Here is a 21639-nt window from a genome sequence, read left to right as displayed (position 1 = left end):
GAAGGGTTAACTCTCGCCTTGGGGGGAAGTGAGGAATGGGGCCTGAAATTGCTTTGGACATTTGAGCTGTGCTTTAATAAGATATTCCAGGTGGTCAAGGAGTAATCCTAAAATAGCCTAGATACTTAATTGCTTTTAAAGTCAGGCGCTTCTGTCTCTGGGGAGGAGCCGCACTCGCAGGAATGCAGCGCTGGCTCCTAAGATCTTAGGGGCGTGGTCTGCCTGGTTTTTTTTTTTTTTTCCCTCTCCCTGAATCCCAGTAAAAGAAAGGCCCAAGGAAACCTTGGGTCTGGAGAAAGAGGAGAAAAACCTCTTTCTCCTCCCGGGAAGGTTGGCAATGAGCATCTGGCGCCCGCGGCTGCCCTGCCCTCCCCCAAGACCACAGTTGTCCATTTCTCTTTCTGCCACCCACCCACATGCGCACACAGTAGCCTGTTCTCACTCGCAGGGGCTCCTCCTGCCTGATCCCTGACCCAGCCCCCTGCCCCCCTCAGAGCCGGCTCCTCCTCCTCCTCCCACTCCTTCCCCACTCCCCCTCTCTTACCCCCTTCTCCAACTGCACTGTCTCCCTGGTTCTGCCCCGGTGCTGGTTGTCCCGCTCAGGTCCCCACATCAGCATTGGAGATCACTGCTGGGGACATTAAGAAGATTTGGGGTTGTTAAAGAAGAGTCGTCCTGCTCTCTTAGTTCGGGGTGAAGGGACTTGCCTAGCACAAGGCTGCCCCGGGAGTGGTCTCTGAGGAATCAATGATGTGGCTCAGCTTTCCTCCCCACAAAACAACTATTAGGAAAAATCAGCTCCGTTGGCGGCAGGAAGTGCACTCTGGGGAAGGGAGGCCGAGGCGCTCTCTGTGACTGAAACCCACTCACCAGCGACTTCGTAACTCTGGATCCTGGCGATTCAATTTTAAAAAATTGGGGTTTTTTGAAAGAAAGAAGAAAACAAATAAATAAAATGTCATTTTATAGTTGTTAGTGCCACGCTCAGGGGCTTGGGGACCGTGTGGAGCCGGGGGTGTGCGCCCAGGCCTGCATGTGCCAGCCCACTCTCCAGCCCCCTGGGCCACCGCCCAGACCCTCCAGTTTCTGTTTTTTGTGGTTGGGGTGAGAGCAGGCACGATCTTGACAAATGATTTAAAAGTTAATCTGGGGCACAAAGTTGTTTTTAATTGTCTCCCCATTAGACTGTATGTATGTGTTACGTTTTCTCCCACAAAAAGGGCCATTAAACCGCACTAAAGTGCTGATTTCATCATTCTCTTTCTGTTCAGAAAACATCCAGTGCCTGCCCACTGCTACAGCTCAGAGTTTACATTTCCTCCTGGTATTCGAGGCATTTCACAACCTGTTTCCACCTTCAAGATTCAGGCCTGCTTCCTCCTTGCCAAAACATGCCTTGTTTATCCCCCTCTCCTGCTCACTGACACTGTAAATCTCCCTTGGCCCCTCTGCCGGGGCCTGCAGCACCCCACCTCTCCCTCCTTGCCTCCCCCTCCCCCGCCTCTGTGCTCTGGTGAGTGTGTGTGCTTGTGTGCACACACATACTACACACACGCACACACACATTTAGCTTGTCCTGTCCTCTTTGTGCTGAGACTCCCCATGGCGGGAACCACATCTTCTTCCTGTCTTCTGTTCTCTAGCAGATTGCAGGGGTTCTCAGAACGTCTGTGATGAGTTTAACTTCTCTGGACATAAGGGCCCCTTGAGAATTCCTTGTCCAGCCCTGTCTCGGGTGGTCCCCTGCCTCAACATCCCAGACAGATGGTTGCCCCTCCTGAGAAGGCACCCCCAGATAGGTCTGCTGGGGCAGGAGTGTCAGGGCTCCTGGTGTCTGCTTGCACCTCCCAGATGAAGCCAAGAAGAGGGACCAAGGAATAAACGATTTCTCCATTGATATTGGAGCCCTGGGGCCTTCTAGAGCTTTCAGACTCCTGGCAGTGGTTGGGGGACCATATAGGATGTTGGGGATTCAACCCAGGTTGGTCACATTCAAGGCAAACGCCTACCCACTGTACTGTCACTCCAGTCCAGTCTTTGGACCCTGGATCAGTACAGTGGGACAGGGAGTCTGGCAGATCTGGGCTTACATTCTGGCCCTGCCAAGAGGAAATGTGAGACCCTGGGCTGGATCTTCAGATGCTTTGAGATGTTGTTGTTTCCTTTTAGTTTGGGTTTGGGGACCACACCTGACAGTGCTCAGGGATCACTCCTGTTAGGGTTGGGTGGGGGACCGTGTGGTGCCAGGGATGAACCCATGTCAGCCCGTGCAAGGCAAGTTTCCTGCCCACTGAACTGTATCTCCAGATCTCTTTAAGCTGTTGCTACCCCATTTCTCACAAAACCACCTGTGAATGGTGGGATTTCGTCAGAAATGCGTGGTGAACTCCTGGCCCAGGTCTGGCTTCCAGAGGGCGCAGGGATGCTCAGCTTCCCGCTCTCCTTTCTGCTTCCCCCAACCTTTGCTTCCCCCCATCACTTTTGAAGCTTCCCCATCATTTGAAGGGGAGACGCTCTGTGGCTTCCCTGGGGAAAATGAGGTGGTGTGGGGGTGGGGAGCCCCCACTAGTCCTGGCGGGCATTTGGGAGCAGATTGCCAGCCTTCTGTGAGCCTCTGGTAGGCTCAGCTGGTCGGGAGGGTCCTGGCAGAGCAGGAGAGGCCAGGAAGGGGCCCCCCTGGCTCCTGTTGTCTTCCCACATGCTCTGAGCTGTCTGTTCCTGGACAGCCACTGTTTTTCTTGATTGAATATTGAGCTGGAGGGGGGCGGGGGGCTTTCATATCCCCACACTCCCTTCTGCCCCTTCCCCACCTCCTGCACTCTGCAGTCCCAGCCAGCCCCACACAGCTGTCCGGGGGCAACGCCTTTCAGGGCCCTGATTTGCCTGCAGCCACGTGCGCTCCCTGTGCTGTGCTGAGAGTCACCCGGCTCTGGGCTGCGTCCGGGAGCCACAGCCCGCAGCTAGTGTGAGACCAGCGGGAGTGGCTGCAGAGGCCTGCCTTCCTCTCTGGGCCTGGGGGACGCCCACCCCGTGTTTCAGAAGCTGTGTCTGCTTTCTGGGCACTTGGGAATACCCCACCAAGAGGTTTGCCGGCTTTGCCTGGACAGGGGCAGGACACCAGGTGCCTGGCCCAGACGAGGGAGACTCCCTTGGGCCCGGTGGGCTTCATGCTGGACGGCGGGGCCAGGAGCTCCTCTGACGTGCACCCACATGCCATCCTGTGAAGCTGGGCTGAAGCTGCTGTGTCTGGGCAGGGCGACGCAGAGCGGATGCCCCCACAGCCCCAGCGAATCTGAGGAGAAGCAGTAGGTGGATCGCTGCCGGTCTGTGGCACGGGGCTCCTGTCCCGGTGTGCCCATGTCACCAAGCAAGCAAGAGCAGTGTTTCCAGCCAACACCGCCCCCCCCACCATGGGCCACACCTCACAGGCCACTGCTGGCACAAAGTCCAGTCCCACCCCCACCCCCAGCTGCCAGCCCGAGAGACATTCATTCTTCCCTGCCGAACTCGCACTTGGGTGTTTATTTTCACACATAGTCACCAGGGCCGCTTGTTTTTCCTTTCCTCTCTTGCTGCCCAGTGGAGCCCAGTCTGAGGCTGGGGGTTGTGGATTCCATCCCCTCCACCAACTGAGTGTTAAATAGTTTCTGAGTGACTTGCCCAGTGCCTGGAAATCACTGTAATTAGCAAAAACCTGTGTTTTCAGCTCTCTTGATGACCGGTGGAGAAAGGGCCCTCCCCTAACCAGAATCTGCCCGGGCTCTCTTGTACCGAGAGCTGGGAATTGAGAGCCACAATAAACAGCTGACATAACAGAAGCAGCGCCGCTTCCCCATTAAATGTCTCTCAGCCGATAGGGGCTCCTGGGATAATTGACTTTCCAGCAGGAATTACTGGCTCAAATGTAATCACTGGGCATTAGGGCAGCCTACAGCCTCCTTTGAAAGGGGGACTGTAACTCTGTCTGGTTTTGCTGACCCGACAGGCATAATTCATCTTGATTATTCATTGTGTTGGTTGCCACCAGATGACAGCGGATTTCTGGTGACTGTAATTACAATGTGGGGGTGAACTGGAGCATTGTTTTCAAACCTGGTCATCGGCCTCCCTAGGTTGACTATGCTGGGGGGAGGGTGGGGCGGGGGTGCCTTGTCTGCTTGGGAGAGGAATGATGCGCCTGGTGAAGCATTCACTGGCGTCCTTACATGTCTGCACCAGACACGAGGGGGAAGAAACAGTATGGTGTCAGTGTCTCAGGGCCCACGTGGGATCAGGCGCTCCCAGTATGGTCCCAGGACACAATGAGTAAGAACCTGCTTTCAGGCCCTCCGGAGTGAAGGGGGTGGTGGAGAGAGTGGAATTAGGGCCTGCTTTCATCTTAGAGGCTTGGTTTCCCAACAAGATCCCGACGAATGCTTCCCAAGAGACAGCTGCTCCTTGAGCACCCCACTGGCCCGCCCTCCCTGCGTAGACACCCCGCCCCCTGCTCGTTACACACGTGTGAGTATGAGTGTTGCATGTAGTCCTGGGGAAAGGAGAACATGAGGGGTTCTGTGCCATTCACTGGGGCAGGAGTGAAGAGCAGCCTTGCTCCCCCTTTTCCTGTCCCCCCCCACAGGGCTCTTTTAACTCCCCTGAATGTGTGTGTGCGCGAGCGCGCGCACATACTTATCAAAGCGGTGGTGATGATGATGATGATGATTGTCGGGTCCTGTGAAGGGCCAGGGCCTTCAGATGTTGCCAGCTAGAATACGAGGTCTGTCACCTTTTCCGTCTTGGAGCTTGCAGTGTGGTGAGGGTGACAGACCTTTCCAACCGGAAGTGGACAGAGATTGTCCCCAGAGCCTGTGGAGCGTGCGGGAGAGAAGGAAGGCGGGCTTCTCTAGGGCGGGGAATTTCTCACGGGGGATTGCGGGCCCCTGGGGGATTCCATGGGGCCACAGCATGAGACTAGGGGGCCAGCTGCTAGAGGGTGGGGACGGGCGCAGGAAGGATCAAGTTGGAAAGGGGCCAGGGTTGGGGAGAGGTTGAGAAACACTGTCCTAGACCGTGTGACGTCTGGTCCGAGAAAGACCCAGCTTCCATCAGGCCTGGAATCGGAGCAGAGATGCATGAGGACCACCATGCTCCCCTTACGCTGAGTAGTTTAGCCAATCAGTTCACAAGAGTCGGGTTCCCATCCGTGCCCTAATGGAAAACAGAGCCGTGAGCCGTGCTGTCTCTACCTCGGGAATAGGCTCCGATCAAGGGGAATTCTGGCCCCGGGAGAGGGTCAGCAGAGAGGACTCGGCTTCTCGGGCTCTGTCCTGGTCCCTTTAGCTCTCTACCTGCCCTTTTTGGGGGGTTGGGGTTTCACAGACCACACCTGGTGATGCTCAATGGCCACTGCTGACTCTGTGCTCCCCTTGTACCCCACTCGTAGGCAGACAAGGCGTTGTCAAGAAGGACCATAGATAGTTGCAAGCAGCAACCCGCCGGAACCCACAGAAAGGGATCTGGCACGGAAGGGCGGTTCCTGGGAGGTATCCCGGGGCGGGGCAGGTCCCGGAACACTGGGCCTTCGTGTCCGCCCCTGCTCCCCCCTGCAGCAGATGGAGATGAACCTTCCACCTGGCTCCTTCTTTAATTTGGAAACTTTATTTAAAGCCAGAAAAGGAAGAAAACACCTCCCAAGGACATCCCTGCGTGTGTGGAGTGTCTTTCTGGCTGGCACCATCATCAGGGGCCCTCGGCTCTTCACAACACTTGTCTTGCCCTCTCCCTCTTCTGCTCACTTCTGAACTCTGCTTTGTTCCCTTCAGAATGGTGGATTGGCCTGGAGTGAGGACGCGGATGGAGCCCGGGGAAGAGAGATCTCTCGAGATTTTGCCAAGGTGTGTCGTGTTCCCTGGGTGCTAGGGGGAAGGCACAGGCGTGGCCACTGCATCCAGGGTGCAGCGTTTCAGATGTTGGCCGCCTCTGGTATCGGGCTTTCTGCGTGAAATGCAGTTTTCATTGTATGGTGTTTTTCTGTTTCCTTTTTTCTTCCTGGGGGATTGGAACTGCAGCTGTATGAACTGGACAGTGACCCAGAACGAAAAGAGTTCCTGGATGACCTCTTCGTCTTCATGCAGAAGCGGGGTGAGTGTGCGGTCTGCTCTCGCATTCAGTTTGGAAGCGTGTGTTCAGTGCCTCCTGGGTGCAGGTCTCTGCTGGCTCTTGTCCCCGGGGTGGTGGCACTGTGGCTTGGGACCACTGTTAACTGGTTCCACATTGAGCTGAGTAACTGACAGTCGGATGGGAGAGGACAGGAAACGCTTTGGCAGAAAATGGATAAATTAAGGGATGAAGAGAGAGTGCAGGGGCTTAGGGGTTTGCCCTGCTTCGATCCCTGGCACTACATATGGTTCCCCCAAGCACTTCTGGGAGTGATTCCCTGAGCATAGAGTCAGAAGTAAGCTCTGAGCTGTGCTGGGTGTGACCCCAAGAACCCCCTCCTCCCAGAATAAGTCATAGAATAAAATGAGCACACGAATTTATTCCGGCTTTATTTTTTTTAATTTATTTTTTCTTTTTGAGCCACACCCAGCCGTGCTCAGGGGTTACTCCTGGCTCTGCACTCAGGAATTTTTCCTGGCAGTGCTGGTGGGGGGTGGGGGGGCAGGCATATGGGATGCCGGGGATCGAACCCGGGTCAGCTGCGAGCAAGCAAAAGCCCTACCCACTGTGCTATTGCTCTGAGCCCTCCTGCTTTATTCTTGCCACACTGTTCTGATTAACTGGTCTTTGGGGTCATTTCCAATTTAAATTCTACTTATATAATTATAAATTGAATACTCAGTTATTTAAACAAATTTAAATATGCTTTTTTTGTTTGTTTTGTTTGGGGGCCTCACCCAGCTGCTCAGGCATTACTCCTGGTGGGGCTCAGGGTGTCCTGTGGGGTGCTGGGGATTACACCCGGCAAGCACCGTCCCTGCTGTACTCTCACTGTGCCCATCCCCCTTACTTAAACTCAGTGGCAGCCCTGGATGTTACGTGCTGCTTGCTGCTGCGCCTGGTCTTACAGAGCCCAGGCCAGGCTGAAGGACAGCCCCTCGGGATTTGTCGGGGGGTCTGGGGTGGTCTGGGGAAGGGGAAGGCATCGGCTCCCAAGTTCTGCATCCCTGGCTTTGTCAGAGGATCCCTGCACCTTTCCTCTGGAGCACTGTTTCTCTCTGGATGGCCACTTGCCTGATACCCAAGAGGGTGAAGGTAGAAATCATGGAAATGGGGGACCACAGCACGGGGCAGGGCGGGGGCCACAAGAAAGCACGGTCGGAAGGGGCCCATGTCTGGGCAGAGAAGGTGTGAGAAACAGCTGGCAGTTGCCGGCGCCTGCTGTAACACACCATCCCGCTTCTTTCCTGCTACCCGCTCTCACTCGCTTCCCGACGTGGCGCCGAGGCCGAGGCGCCACTGGCCTTGGCCCCAGTGACCCCACCAAGCGGGTAAGCCCTCAGGAAGCCGGGCCTGGACACAGCCTCTCCTGAGGAGGACCCTCGGCCGCCTGCAGAGCTTCATTTTTGCCACCCTTCGGACAGAGCCTTCGGGGCCTGCTCCCTGTCCCTGCGAGCCACTTCTGCAGGCCACTGGAAGTGTCCGTTTCTCGTCAGCAGGCCTATCAGAAGTCGGCTCAGCGGTGCTAATTAGTTTACTCCTCCAACTGTTTTCTCGAGCTACGTGTGTCCATAAAAAAACAAGAATATAATCCCAAAAGATAATGTGACTGGCAGGCAACAAAACTCCCTGGTTGCCCTGCGAGGGAGAAATCCACTTAATACTTCGGTCTCCCCTTCCAATTACCTTTTAATTATTTACAAGCACCGCGGGCCCAGCTGCTGCAGACGCCGCGCGGCCCGGTCTCCGAGGGGCTGCCATAGCAATATAGATTCCCATCAGCGCTGCAGGGCCACCGCTTTTCTTCTCCACTTTATTGTTTTTTCCTCCCTTCCCACAAGGACTTTTAAAGGAGAAGGGAAGTTGTTTTAGCCCAGCCAAGAGGGAACTTGGGTCACCATGTGCCTGCTGCTGTCCCCTGAAGGCGGCCACTCTGGCGTGTCTGGGTGCTGGCAGTGCAGGCGCCAAGGGGCCCAGGCAGTGCTCCGGGACCCTGTGGTGGGAGGTCAGCCTCGAGAGCTGTGGAGGTGCTGGTCCGTGCAGCTCGCCCCCTGCGCCTCTTTCCACAGGAAGCCAAAGCCTGAAGTTGGTTAGTTCCCCGTGCAGCCCCGCTTGGGCCGCCCCCGCGTCTCCAGCACCTAGGCTAGGCATTTCGCTGTTTGCTGGCATGGCTGGCTGAGGGCGGCAGTCAAGCCAGATTGGCTGTTTGTTGGTTGCTCTCACACCAGGTTTTCTAAGCTCAGCAGTATTGATTTGGGGGACTGAATAGCCCTTTGTTGTGGGGGGCAGCTTGCCCCAGCTGTGGGAACCCAAATGTCACTAAGGTATTATTCATTTTAGTAAGAGTGAGTAGGGAGAGCCGGTGAATATTTAAATCTTCCTCTGCAGGGGTTAAAAAATGACGTCAGTTGTTTCCTGCCCTCCACTCAGGTGGCAGTCCCTGAAGGTGGAGGGCCCATGTCAGTCTCTCTCAGACCCCCCTCCTGTGGGGGGTCCTCGGACCCCGGGTGGGTGTGGAGGAATCTGTGGTCCCCAGCTGGGTGTGGCCGTGGCGGAGGTGGCAGAGCCCGTGACTGTAGCCAGGATGAGCCGCTGGTGCCTGGCTGTGAAGACTCAAATGTGGCCATGAAGTGGCAGCTGCATCTATGGACAAAAGCGAGGTGGGGGTGGGGAGTGGCTGGCAGGGGGAGGGCACTTCCCTGTGTGGGCTGGCCAGGGGGGTTGAGGCAGAGCGACAGTGCAGAAGGCGGCGCCCCTTACATTCACGTGTCTTCTGGAAAACTCACTGGTCTAAGTCAGTATTTGTCAATGGGCCCCTCTGAGCCCTTAAGAGAATCCAGGGGGTATGGCGTGAGACTCAAGGCCTCTCCAGTCAGCCAGGGGCCACGGTGGGAAAGGCTGAGAAACGTTGGTCTGAGTTCCAGATTGTCATTCCCGATCGCACCTCTTGGTTGCAGAAATGCCACTTTGCTGTTCTCGAAACAAGAACCCCTCGAGACTCGAGACCTAGAGACTCCCAAATTAAGATATGTGGGTGCTCAGGGGCCAGATCTTGTTAGCAAGGTCCATGGAACAGCCGCCAGGGCCTCAGCAACAGGTCAGCACTCAGCCATAGGCTGATGTCCAAGCAGACGGGACCAGGGGCGGGCTTCACAGAGCTTCTGGAAATGGCCTGTGGAACAGGGGGGTGAGGTGGGGGAGCCTTGCTGGCTGCAGGGCAGAGGAAGTGGACAGGGCTCCAAGGGAGTGCACAGCAGGCCTCAGTGGCCACAGTGGCAGAATGACTGCAGCTGCAGGTGATAAAAGCCTGTCCCTGGGGAGGGAGGGGGCGGGGCCGCCTCTGCTGAGAGCTGTGACTCCCTCGTTAACGTGCCGGAGTGAATTGACCACAGCAGATGGGCTTTTCAGCCAGGCCTCCCGTGCCTCGGTGGACAGCACCTGAGAAAAAAGGCAGTTCCAGTGGAACCCCTTGTCCCCAGCCTCCTGACTCCCTCCCACCCCCCTACCCCGCCCCCTGGTCTGCTGCCTTCTGGAAGGCTCTGGGAGAGCCAGGGCGAGCATCCCACCCCCTTCTCCACAGTCCTACGGGGGTCTGTCCCCTCTGGGGCCTGTTTCCTTGGCTGCAGAATGCTGGAGGTGGGTGGAGGTTCTGGAGGTGGGTGGAGGTTCAGGGGCTGGACTTTTGGCACCTGCATTGCCTGTCTGCCATCATGTCACCTGCAGATCCTCTTAACAGCCAAAAAAGGACAGAAAGAAAGAGCCCCAGAGGCACTTTCCGTTGAAGTCATTGTGTCATTGTGTAAAAAGTGCACAACGACCCCAGGATCAAAGCCCCTCCTCTCTCCTTGCTGAGTGAATGGGGCTGCTCTCTTGCTGTCTGTAGCCAAATTGACTTTGATTCTGTCTCCCCCACACACCCACAAAAGGCTCTTCTAGAAAGGTGGGTTGGATGTCAGCACTCAGATACTTTTTTTCTCACATTTGTGTGTGTGTGTGTGTTTTAAAAATACACATTTTTTCTTTGCCCAAAATAAAGCCAGATGGTTGTAAATAAAATGCTTTAGCCAACTTTACTCCCCGTGGGTGGCTTCTGAGATAACATTCCTGGTAGATTTTTTCCAGGGGGAATGGAGAGGGTGAGGGGACTAATTTGAAAGTCTGATAAGCTCATGAACACTCCACTCTTCCTGGCTGGGGGGGGAGGAAATCCTTCTTCCCTCAGGAGTGGAGCCCAGTGCGGCCTCGTGAGAAAGACCGTCCCCTTTACGGAGCCCTTTCTTTCCCTGGGGGGTAGAGAGAGGACAGTTACCAAGTTAGCCATGAAGATGCCCAGTTCCGGTGACTTATCGGAGGCCGAAGCGCCCACGGGTCAGGTCAGCACTCCCCGCCCTGCACTGCTTTTGAGAGGTGCAGTCCTGGTGCCAGCCTGGGCGCTCCGTCCTCTGAGTCCTGCAGGGTCCGGCCGTCTCCCCAGACGGCCACGCAGCGGAGGTAGGGTGGGCAGCACCCAGCTGATGAGCCCAGGGCCAGACCCACCTCTCAGGGAAGGGCAGGTGTGGTCCGGAGGGTGCCAGCTGCGGGGGCGGGGCTGGGAGACGGAAGCCCTCACAGCAGTGTCTTGTACACCCAGGAGGACCCCTAGCAGGACTCCTCCCCTCTCCCCCGCCCTCTCCCCCCAGGTGGCACACCACGCTCCTGAGCCCCCTGGTCTGTGGCAGACAAGTCCGGTGAAGACCTCACTCGGAGCGGCCCACCCTCCCCCACCAGCTCTGTCAAGGCTGCAAACTGACCTTGGTTTTTCCCAAATGGATTGTTGGGATCTGTTTTTGCTGTGTGTCTACAAAGAATTTACTGTGGGAAAATGGCCGGGTCTGCCTGTGAGTGCGAATTGAGTGTTTTTCCTTCTGTTGTGTGCTTATCTGTCCATCTGGGGCGAGGAAACGCGCATGACATATATTGCCTCGGCCTCCTTTTGGTGGAGGCGGGCCTCGGATAGTCTTTGTATTTTGCAGTAAGTGGCCGTGCCCAGGCCTTGGTCAGATGGGTGCCTCTCTCCCGGGTCCCACCCCTAAATGGAGTCTGAAGTGCAGACCTTCCCAGATAGCTCTTTGTCTGAGGCGCCATCTTTTCCTCACCCCAGGTGAGCCAACAACCTTTGATGATTCTGATTTCCTTTCTTGCCACTCCTAATGCCTGTTTAATACCCTGTAATTCCCTGGTTATTGATCCATGAGATTGGGAAGGGAAGGGGTGCTGGTTTGGAAAAGGCACTTTCAAATTTGAATGGCCAATTTTTTTTTTTTTAACGGCCTACTTTTGTATCTTTTCTCTTCCAGACAAAAAGCTAATTTGTCTTGAGGCCAATACTATTATTTAGGAAATATGAGAGATGAGAGAAAAACTCTGAAGAGTAAAAGAAAGTAGACCTCCCCCACCCCAGACTTGAATGCCAGCAATCCCAAATAGAGTGCCCCATCAAGTCGGGGAAAGGCCACACCCCAGTGTGGGTATGGGCGACCCCAAGATGGAGTGTGCCAGAACCATGTTGTTAATTTATCGGGGTGGGGTGGGGTGGGGTGGGGTGGGGGGTGCTGGGGATCAAACCCAAGGTTACATACATGTAAGGCTGTGCCTCTGAGACGCATCCCTGGTTCCCTTTGAAACACCCCCTGCCCCTTTGAAATTTTTTATGGCTACTTCCAGCAGTTGGTAAAATTGGGTTGTATTGCCTCCTTTGTTCCTCAGTGAGCCACTATCAACTGGATTGTTCAGGGGTAAAATGGGAGAAGAGGAGACTGGGGTTGGGAGATTCAGCCAGCAATGCCCAGGGCCCTGGGTCGCTGCCTTTCCTCGGGAAGCCCGTGGACCGCTTCCCCTGCACATTCCAGCCAGCACGAAGCCGGACCCAGCACCACACGCACTCCATACCCTGGGCACCTGTGACGCCTTCCGGGCACTTCAGGGCAGCGTTGCTCAGCCTTTTCTGACCGTGGTCCCTGTGGCCGTGTTTCCTTCCATGGCTCTCCCTTTCCTACTAGCTGCTTGGCCCTCAGTCTCATGCCATGCCGCCCGCTCAGACGATTTTCACTGTTGGAGTGTCCTGGGGCCCCACAGTGGGCAGCGTTGCTCGTTGAGAAATGCTGGCTAGCGTGTCAGAAGGGTTCTGTGTGGGTTCAAAATCCGCCCCCTGGGCTGGAAGCTAGTACAGCCTTGAGTGGGGCCGTCTCAGCTTGATCCCCACCTGCTGTGGTCCCCTCGCCCCTGCCAGGAGTGATTCCAGAACACCACCAAGTGTGGCCCCCGCACGGCACAGAGTGAACGATACGATCCAAAAACTGAAATTCACCTCTTAGGTTGTGAAACTTCTAGGACGTCTGTGCTCTGCTGGTAGGAACATACACGTGAGCATGGCCACGCTGGGGTTATGGTGGCAGAATTGTCACTCAGCAGTGCCACGGCTGCCTGTGCGCCCTCAGATGGGAGTGCCTGAGGCTCTGTGCAGCAGAATGAAAGTATGGGGGGGGCCCGTCTCAGGGCGGACCACCTCATGGACATGGGAAAGAAGGGACCCCCAATGTGCAGGGCAGCCGGCACTCACAGTCTCGGCATCCCGCCAGGATGCACATGGCCTGCCCTGGAGGTCAAGAAGTTGCCCTGTGACAAGACCCCAGACCCCCTGGAGGAAGGGCGGGTACTCACTGGGGGGGAGCATGGTTGGGGGGCCCTGGGGTGTTGCGGACGGTCTGCCACTTCCTCTGGGGTGTCCCGGGGCCCCAGCAGTGACGGTGCAGGGAGCACAGGCTTAGGACTGAGCGCCACGCTCTGACGAGACTTCCTGGGAACTGGGCAGAGAGGGCTTCCGCACGGGCGTCCTCTGTTGGGGGTCGGGCCTCTTGCCCCTCCCTTCCAGGCACAGCACTACGTTCATCATTCAGTGCCAGACCCCGAATGCTCCCACTGGGAGGCACTTCTGACTTGAACCCATGAGGGGAGAAACCCCCCAGCTGCTGTCCCACCTCTGGAGGGAGGCATAGCACCGGGGAGTGAGCTGAGGACCGGCTGGGAGGCCCCACCCATACCTGAGTACAGTCCTGCCCCCACGGGCTAACCTCTCCCAGGCTGCCTCCGACTGCTGGCTCTGTCGACTATAGGGCATGGAAATGGTTCATAATCTTTTTTTTTTTTTTTTTTTTTTGGTTTTTGGGTCACACCTGGTGATGCACAGGGGTTACTCCTGGCTCTGCACTCAGGAATCACCCCTGGCGGTGCTCAGGGGACCATATGGGATGCTGGGATTAGAACCCGGGTCGGCCGCATGCAAGGCAGACGCCCTACCCGCTGTGCTATCGCTCCAGCCCCAAAATGGTTCATAATCTTCTCGCAGCCTGGAAAGAACCACCAGGGTCGCTGGCAGGGCCACACCATAGTCCTGGGCCGAGTCCCTGATGGGCAGGCAGGAATCAGCCTCGGGGTGTTGCCACTGATTGTGCCATTCTCCGGGAACCCCTTAACCCTCTCCCTGCCTGAGCAAAGGAGAGGGAGACGGGTAGACCCCTGCTAACATCAGTGCCAGAGGCATTTCCCACAGCCAAGGGTTAAAGCCCAGAAGCCCGAAGCTTCGCTGGGCCTGTGGCCCTCATAAAAACCTTTTCCGCAGGGACCCTCGGGCTCCCTGGCTGAAATCTGATAAGGGGCCTCTTTGTTGGAACTGTCAGTTCCCTTTATTGAGGAGGGAACTGGAGACCAGTGGCATTTCTTGGGGTACAGATAAGGCCCTGGATTCCTGTCAGAGGGAACATGATTAATTGCCCTTCCTGTGGCTCCAGCTTTGATAGCAGTGAGTGACAGCCCCCAGGCCTCCCCGGCAGGTGCCCACACCCCCTCCCAGAGGTGTGTTGGGGCTGGAGCTCAGCCTCCCGCAGGGCCAACACCATGTCCCTCGCCTGAGCGCTCTGCAGAGGCTGTTTGCCCCCTCCGGCTGCAGGTGGCCTCTGCGTTGAATACTGAGTGTGGACGCGGACGTGGCCCTGTCAGGTGAAGAGGCGCGTCTCTGCAGCCCCTGGTCACGCCCCACCGTGTTTCCTGCTCATGGTACATCGTCAATGGGTCATTCAGGCAAACTCTTCAAGCCACATTGTCCTGTGTGCTAATCAGACTCAACCAGGGGCCGGGGAGAGAGCACAGTGGGTAGGGCTAGTCAACTTGCATGGAGTCAACCTGGCACCCCAGTGTTGTCCCCTGAGCACAGAGACAGGAGTCAGCCCTGAGCTGGGTATGACCTAAACACTGAAAGGATAATTCACAACTGTCCGTTTTTATGTTTATATTCGTAGGTTTGTCAGGCTTGGGAAGTGAAACACAGATCAAGTGGCGCATTTCACAGATGGGAAGAACCTGCGCAGTAGGAACAACCTGTAGTTTGATATCTCAGTTCTTCTCTTGTCTGAGCGGATGAGCGCCGTGGGAGGGTGTCCCCACTCTCTCCAGAGCTGAGCTGCCCTCCCCGGTCTGCAGGGAGCTGGGGGGTGTGGATGGGGCCAGCAGCCCTGCCGCGGGTCTCTCGGGAGCCACCCCCCAGCTGGCGCTCAGCCCAGCCACACCGGCCGCAGCGTGGCTGCCCACAGAGCCCAGGGAGCCACAGGGAGCCACACTTCCCCATTCGCAGCGGGCTGCCTGCCGGGGCCGGAGAAAGGCCCCGTTCTGGTCAGTGTCCCAGCCTTGAACTTGGATGCCGCTTTGCGTCCTGCCTGGGCTTCTCGTGGCCGCCCAGCGTGGACGTGCCCGTGCAGCCTGACAGAGGTGGGACTTGAATGATGCCTCCACAGCTGTAGTGCCGGAGATGGCCTCAGAGTCCATCTCAAATGACTGGGCACAGAGTGTGGGGACAGTGCAGAGTGAATTTAGAATTTCTCTCTGAGGAGTTGCCTCCAGGGACCATTCAAGACAGGCCCCAGGCCTGTAGTGCCACCTCCTCGGTCAGACAGTGCATACAGCCTGGTCACAGCACCCTGTGTCCCGTGGTGGCGGTGAACAGTCTGAACGCTCTCTTCCGACGAGTTGGCTTCCCGAGTGACGCACTCGCTGACTGCTGGCCCTCTGGGGTGATGTCCCAGGGGCCCCTGCAGCAGCTCTATGCCCAGCTCTGCCCGGGTGCCCACAGCTTAGCCGCCTTCCCCTTGGGGACACTGTTCCCCAGTCCCTCTGGCCCCCTGGATGAAGCCATAGTTTCCTTCTGGAACTTCCCCATTCTCCAGCCGTTCTTTGGCTCCCGGCTGTCCTCCCGTGGAACCAGGGAGCAAAGCCCTCGGCCACTCTGACCTTAGTTTCCAGTCTGCTTAGCGAGAGTCAGGGCCCGGGGAAGCAGCCGGCACTGAGGAGGCGGGGGACCTCTGCTCACGGCCCCAGATGCACACGGTGCTCGATGGCTCTGGCAGGCACACACACCAGTAAGGGAAACACGTTGAAGATGCCCAGGTGCATTGCCACGAATCCGCTGCATCGTCTCTGAGAAACATTTTGTAATATCCACGTGGCAGTTTTGATTCAACAAGTATTATGGTCCCTGCCTTCAGAACACCTCCAGTCCCCCTGCGTGCCCAGACAGCATTCATGAAACAGAGGGAACGAGCATCTGCTAATCTCATCACGGCCGGGTAACAGTTCTGAGTGGGGAAGAACCCTCCAGGCTGGGCAGGTTATAACATCCTTCCTGAGCCACAGAGATAGTACCAGGGGCCAGGCATGTGGCTAACCCCAGTTCAGTCCCCAGCATAGGGTCTTCCGAGCAGACCCTGTCAGGAGTGACCCCTGAGCATAGAGCACCCCCTCGCCCCCAAAAAAGAAACCCTTGGGGATTAAATATGGAAGGCTGTGGTGGAGGGTGGAGCCTGCATTGGAGTGGAGACGGGCGGGCAGGCAGAGGGGAACACCTAAGGCTGGGGGAGGTGGGGAGAAGGCGGGTGAGTGAGCCGAGGCCGTGTGGGTGATCCTGAAGGATCAGGGAGGTGGGGTCAGGACGGTGGGCGTGGGTGCTAGGCACTGAGAATCTTGGGGTGTATAAGCAAAGACCCACCTGGTGCCCTGGTGTCGATTTCTCTCCCAGGGCTCTTCCCTGAATGCTCGTGGGGGGCGGGGTCGAGGAGAGGCTGGGGGGGTCCTCAAGGGGGTGATGGGGTGGGAAAGGCGCCCCTCGAGGGAGCCGGTGGAAAGGAGCCGAAGAAGCGAAAGTGGGTAACGGGGAATGGGCAGCCCAGCGGGCGCCGGTGAGCGGGATGGGAACGAGCTGACTCAGAAGGGAGCAGACAGATGTGAAGGCGGCCTGGAAGTTTCTGGAAGCGGGAGTGGGCGAGGCCTGTACGGGAACCTAGGAAGGGGCCTCCCAGAGGTGGGGGCGTTGGTGAGGTTCTGGCAGGGGGACCCCCTTGGTGACCCGGATAAGCGCAGGGAGGAGTGTCCAGCAACCACTGGTGTTTTAGCTGTAAGTCTTTGTTTTGGCGCTTGGGCCACACGTGCTGGTGCTCAGGGATCGCTCCTAGAGGGGCTTGGGGGACCATACGCGGTGGTAGGACCCGGGTCGGTTGTGTGCAGCAGGCACGTGCCCTTCCCACCGTACTGTCCCCCCAGCCCTCCTGTGAGTCTCAGGATCTAAGTCTATGGCCCCTTTGTCCTTCCAAAGACCAGCCGGCTGCGCTGGAGAGGTAGGAGAGTGGGCTGGGCATTGACAATGCATGCGACTGACCCAGGTTCCGTCCCAGGCACCACGTGTCTCCTGAGCACAGAGCCAGGGGTGCCCCCACCCCACAAACCCCGAAGGAAACAGGGACCAACTTGCCAGTCAGACGTCTCGGTACCTGCAGGTCCTTCCCCACACTTAGGGGACAGGCCGGGCCCTGCCATTTCGGGTGCTCCCGCTCGCACCACCGCCCCTCAGAAATTGCAGGGGCTGCTAGCCCAGGTGTCGGGACGTGGCCTGCAGGTGCAAGACCCTGTCCCCAAGCACCTCTGGGCCCTCCCCTGAACTCTCCTCCCTTCCCCCATCTCGGCAGCACTACCGGGAGTGGCTCCTGTGGAAAAAAATAATAAAAGTCGGTGAGGCCAGTCTTCCTCGAGGGGCAGAAGCAGAGGAGCCGAAGCAAACAGGCCCTCTCGGATAGAGCCCCTGGGAGGGGCTGCCTGTGTACAGTAAGGGGGGTTACCATCAAAGGCAACAAGTCTCAGAGCCTGCCCCGGACGGTGACCCTTCCCTGTGGAATTCTGCCCTCTGACCTCCAGATCATTAATCCCGGGCCTGCCAAATGACAGTCATCCATCACGCCTCCTGACGAGCTTCCCAGCCCCCGTGAAAGGCCCTGGCCCCGCCCTCCAGCGTCCCCCGGCGCTCATTAGCTGGCCTTCCTGCGCGGTGCCGGGTTTCCTAATCAAGGCCCCCCCGCACCTCACGGCTTCCCTGGCTTCCCTTCGGGGCCAGTGGGCGGAAGCCGCCCTGACCCTCCCTCTCTCAGAGGCCAGGGAGGGGGAGGAGTGATCAGCGGCCAGAGAATTGTTGAGTGGCCTTTCATCCCCCTGGAGAATGTGTCCAGCGGCTTCTGGGGGGGAGGGGGCCCAATAGGGCAAGTGCTGCTCCTCCACCCCGCAGTGGAGAGGAGGGGGACGGTGGGCAGTGCAGAGGACACGCTGCTCCCGGGGGCCGGGGCTGTGCCGGCAGGGCCTTCCACACAGGGTCTCGGGGCAGCTGAGCGGTTCTGAGGGCGTCAGAGGAGGGAGGTCCAAATCACCAGGAAATACTCTCAAAAATTCCCGCTAGCAAAAGCTAGAACCCAAATCTTTGAGATAACCTGGCCTGGTCTGACCCTCCTGGGGACACAAGGGAAACAGCCAGAGCAGGCGTGCCTGGGCACCACGCCGCCAGGGTTAAGTGTGGACGGGTGACCCATGCCACACTGCTCGGCTGGTTCCGGAGTGTGTGTCCAACTCGGAAGGAGGCATCCGAAGCTCTCTGCTCGGTTCGGTGGACTCTGACAGCCTGTGTGACAAACGCCTGTCTCTGGCCACTTGCAGGCACCCCCATCAACCGAATCCCCATCATGGCCAAGCAGACCCTGGACCTGTACATGCTGTACAAGCTGGTGACGGAGAAGGGGGGCCTGGTGGAGATCATCAACAGGAAGATCTGGAGGGAGATCACCAAAGGCCTGAACCTGCCCACCTCCATCACCAGCGCCGCCTTCACCCTGCGGACACAGTGAGTGACCTGGGCCCGGGGCTCAGGGAAGGGGTGAGCAGGAGCAGCGGAAGGAAGGGACGCCCTCACTCAGGCCCGCTCTCTGCACTCCGCTCTGTCATTCTGTCTCCCAGCCCTGCCTGTCTGTGTGTGTCTGTGTGTTACCCTGCTTTGCTGATGACGAAAACCAGTGTCAGCCAGAGATAGAGGGTAGAGCTCAGCTTCACACCTGGTTCCTCCCGGGAGTCTGGGCCGTGTCCGGGACGCGGGCTGAGCCTGCCCCTTCCTACCTGCTCTCAACTTGCCCAGCGGCAGGAGCCTCAAGAGGCCTGGCCACACCCCTGGGCCTATTTCTGTAGCCTTTCGAGACCGTCTCACAGGCCATGGAGGCAGTGAGTCAGGAGGCACAGTGGATGCGGGCGGGGCGCATCTGTCCTTTTGGGAAGCGCTGGAAATAGCTCTGTGGAGAGGATAGAATTAGCGACTGACACAGCCTTCAGTGGCGCGTCGTGGCCTTGTTGAAAAGTGAAGGGTCTTAGCTGGGCCTTGTCCAGCAGCAGTCGGGCTGAGGTGCTGGCAGGTGCGCTAGCTCAGTGGGTCAGGGTGTGGCCTGCAGGAGCCCGAGCCCGACCCCCAGGGCCACTCTGTCCCCTGGACACTGCGAGGGGCAACCCCTGAGTACTATTAGGTGTGACCCAGAACACAGGGAAAGGTTGGGGGCAGGGCAGTCCTTCTCTTGGGGGCCGGGGGAGGGAGGCAGGGGTTATCATAGTTGGGGCTCACCTGGCCAGGCTCAGGGGCTGATTCTCACTCTCAGTCCTCAGAGGCACACTGCCAGCAATGTCGGGAATCGAACCCTGGGCCTCCCATCCCCTGTTCTGTCCCTCCGGTTCTTTGAGAAGAGAATCACCCTTTGGGCTGCACCTCCAGCCTCCAGCAGTGAGGAAAATAATTCTCTGGTCAGACCAGCAGGGAGCGGACAGCAGCTCCCAGAGGCAGAAAGACCTGGCTGACATCACCCCAGCTCTTGGGGCCCTGAGACGGAGCGTCCTGAGCTGTGTACGGCCCTGAGTGGTTACAGGCCGAGGGTAGAGGCCCAGGACCCCAAGGTTCTTCCCCATCACAGGGCCGCCCAGGGCTGCACAGGGTGGGTGAGAGCGCCCCCTAGGGAGCACTGTGTGCGAGGACAGCAGGGGGACTCCAAGGCTGATCTCTGGCGGGGATGGGGGAGTGGTTTGGGGGTTTTTCCCTGAGAAGAGGCCGGGCCCGCCCGTGAGCCTGTCTCCCCGTCCCCGCAGGTACATGAAGTACCTCTATGCCTACGAGTGTGAGAAGAAGGCCTTGAGCTCCCCGGCCGAGCTGCAGGCGGCCATCGACGGCAACCGGAGGGAGGGCCGGCGGCCCAGCTACAGCTCCTCACTCTTCGGCTACTCGCCCGCCGCCGCCTCGGCCGCCACTGCTGCCCGGGCTCCCGCCCTCCTGTCCCCGCCCAAGATCCGCTTCCCCATCCTCGGCCTGGGCGCCAGCGGGGGCAGCAGTGCCAGCAGCCCCCGCATGTCCCCTGCAGCTGCTCTCAGGAAAGGTCCGAAGGGCCCCGGGGCGGGGGGAGGACGGGGAGGGGCGCTGGTCCCCGAGTCCACGTCCCTCGTGGGTGGTGTCCAGCTTTGCTTCCTTGGCCAGGCGACGGCGTCCCGGTGACGACGGTGCCAAACCGCCTGGCTGTGCCCATGGCCCTGGCAGGCCAGCAGACTGGCAGCCGAACAGCCGCGCTGGAGCAGCTGCGGGAGCGGCTGGAGTCGGGGGAGCCCGCTGAGAAGAAGGCGTCCCGGCTGTCGGAGGAGGAGCAGCGCCTGGTGCAGCAGACCTTCCAGCGCAGTCTCCTCAGCATGGCCCGCCAGCTGCCCATGAAGATCCGGATCAACGGCAGGGGTGAGGGCCTGGGCCAGGGGTGAGGGCCTGGGCCAGGGGTGAGGGCCTGGGCCGGGGGCGCCCCGCAGGCCTGCAGATCAGAAAGCCAGTGGCAAAGGAGCCAGAGCTGCGAGAGCTGGGGACCTTGGCAGCTGCAGTCTGCTCCCCACCAACCCGTTCATCTGACAGAAGGGCTCTAGTCCTTGTGCCTGGGGCGTGGCGGGCACAGGGCACAGCGGCCAGGTGCCATTGGGCTGGCCTGAGCCCAGGTTGGCAGTGACCCCCGGACATTGCTGGCAGGCAGGAGAAGCGAGCCTGTCGGCATCATGGCCATCCTGCTTTGCTCTGGGCCCCCCCTTTTTCCCTGGAACCCCACACTCCGTGCCTCTTAGGCCTCTTTCCCCCAGCCCCCTTTTTCTCACCATTCTTACCCTTTCCTCAGTCTTCGAACATACACAGGCATGTGCTGGGAAGAAACCGCGTATGAGGGGGTGGGGAGGGGGCAGCTGGCCCAGGGCTGCACTGGGCATATGGGAGGGTAGAGTCTGGGGGAGACAGGCAGAGACCCCAGATGGCGAGGGTGAGATGGCACTGGGGATCCAGCTAAGGCAGTAGACCCCCACGCCCCTGTCCATGTTGCTGGCAGAACCTGGACCTGTTCACAAGGGCTGCTGCACGGTGGCTCTGGTCAGGGTCCCGGGGAAGCTGCCAGTGGACAGGCCTGCTGCTTGCTGCGACTCGGCAGAGGTGGTTGGTGTGAGGCCAGGCCAGGGGAGGCTCCAACAGGCCCTTGTCCCCTCCTCCCTAGAGGACAGATCAGAGGCCTCGACTGCAGCCCTGAACCTGACCACAAGCAGCATTGGGAGCATCAACATGTCGGTGGACATCGACGGCACCACCTACGCAGGTGAGGCGCCGCCAGCCCCGGGGGACCTCGGGCCTTGGGTGCCCTGGGCCAGGGCGGTGACGTCCTTTCAAGGGTCTCCAGGATAGTTGCCAACAGGGACCTCCCTCCCTCGTCTCACCTGCTGCTGCACTTGGGTTGGCCCGTCAGTTGGGCAGGTCGTTGCCCTGGGGAAGGGACAGTTGGCTTTGCTCTGGGGAGGTGGTGCAGCCGAGCACGTGTGAGGCCGGAGCTTGGTCCCCCGCCCTGTGTAGACACCCCTTACCACTGCCGTGTGTCGCCCGGTAATCTCCCACACTGCTAGATGTGGCCTTTTTTTTTTTTTTTTTTTTTTTGCTTTTTGGGTCACACCCAGCGATGCTCAGGGATTACTCCTGGCTTTGCACTCAGGAATTACTCCTGGCAGTGCTTGGGGGACCATATGGGATGCCGGGGATAGAACCCGGGTCGGCCGCGTGCAAGGCAAACG

General features: G+C 58.5%; 1 protein-coding gene across 2 annotated transcripts in view; it reads left to right on the top strand.

The window, feature by feature from the left end:
• The window catches only part of ARID3B (AT-rich interaction domain 3B), a 42987-nt gene that overhangs the window by 18994 nt on the left and 2354 nt on the right, over positions 1-21639 (top strand). Inside the window, exons 3-8 of one of the 2 annotated variants that reach the window (XM_004611736.2) lie at positions 5802-5873; positions 6048-6120; positions 18196-18379; positions 19657-19940; positions 20039-20287; positions 21075-21173. In XM_004611736.2, coding sequence (XP_004611793.2) covers positions 5802-5873; positions 6048-6120; positions 18196-18379; positions 19657-19940; positions 20039-20287; positions 21075-21173 — 961 coding nt within the window. Of the gene's footprint in view, positions 1-5801; positions 5874-6047; positions 6121-18195; positions 18380-19656; positions 19941-20020; positions 20288-21074; positions 21174-21639 lie in introns of both variants that reach the window. The other variant, XM_055131543.1, reaches the window with a different exon arrangement.

Source organism: Sorex araneus, chromosome 3 (assembly GCF_027595985.1).
Source record: "Sorex araneus isolate mSorAra2 chromosome 3, mSorAra2.pri, whole genome shotgun sequence".
NCBI classification, from domain to species: domain Eukaryota; kingdom Metazoa; phylum Chordata; class Mammalia; order Eulipotyphla; family Soricidae; genus Sorex; species Sorex araneus.
This window is presented reverse-complemented; position numbering and strand designations above follow the sequence as displayed.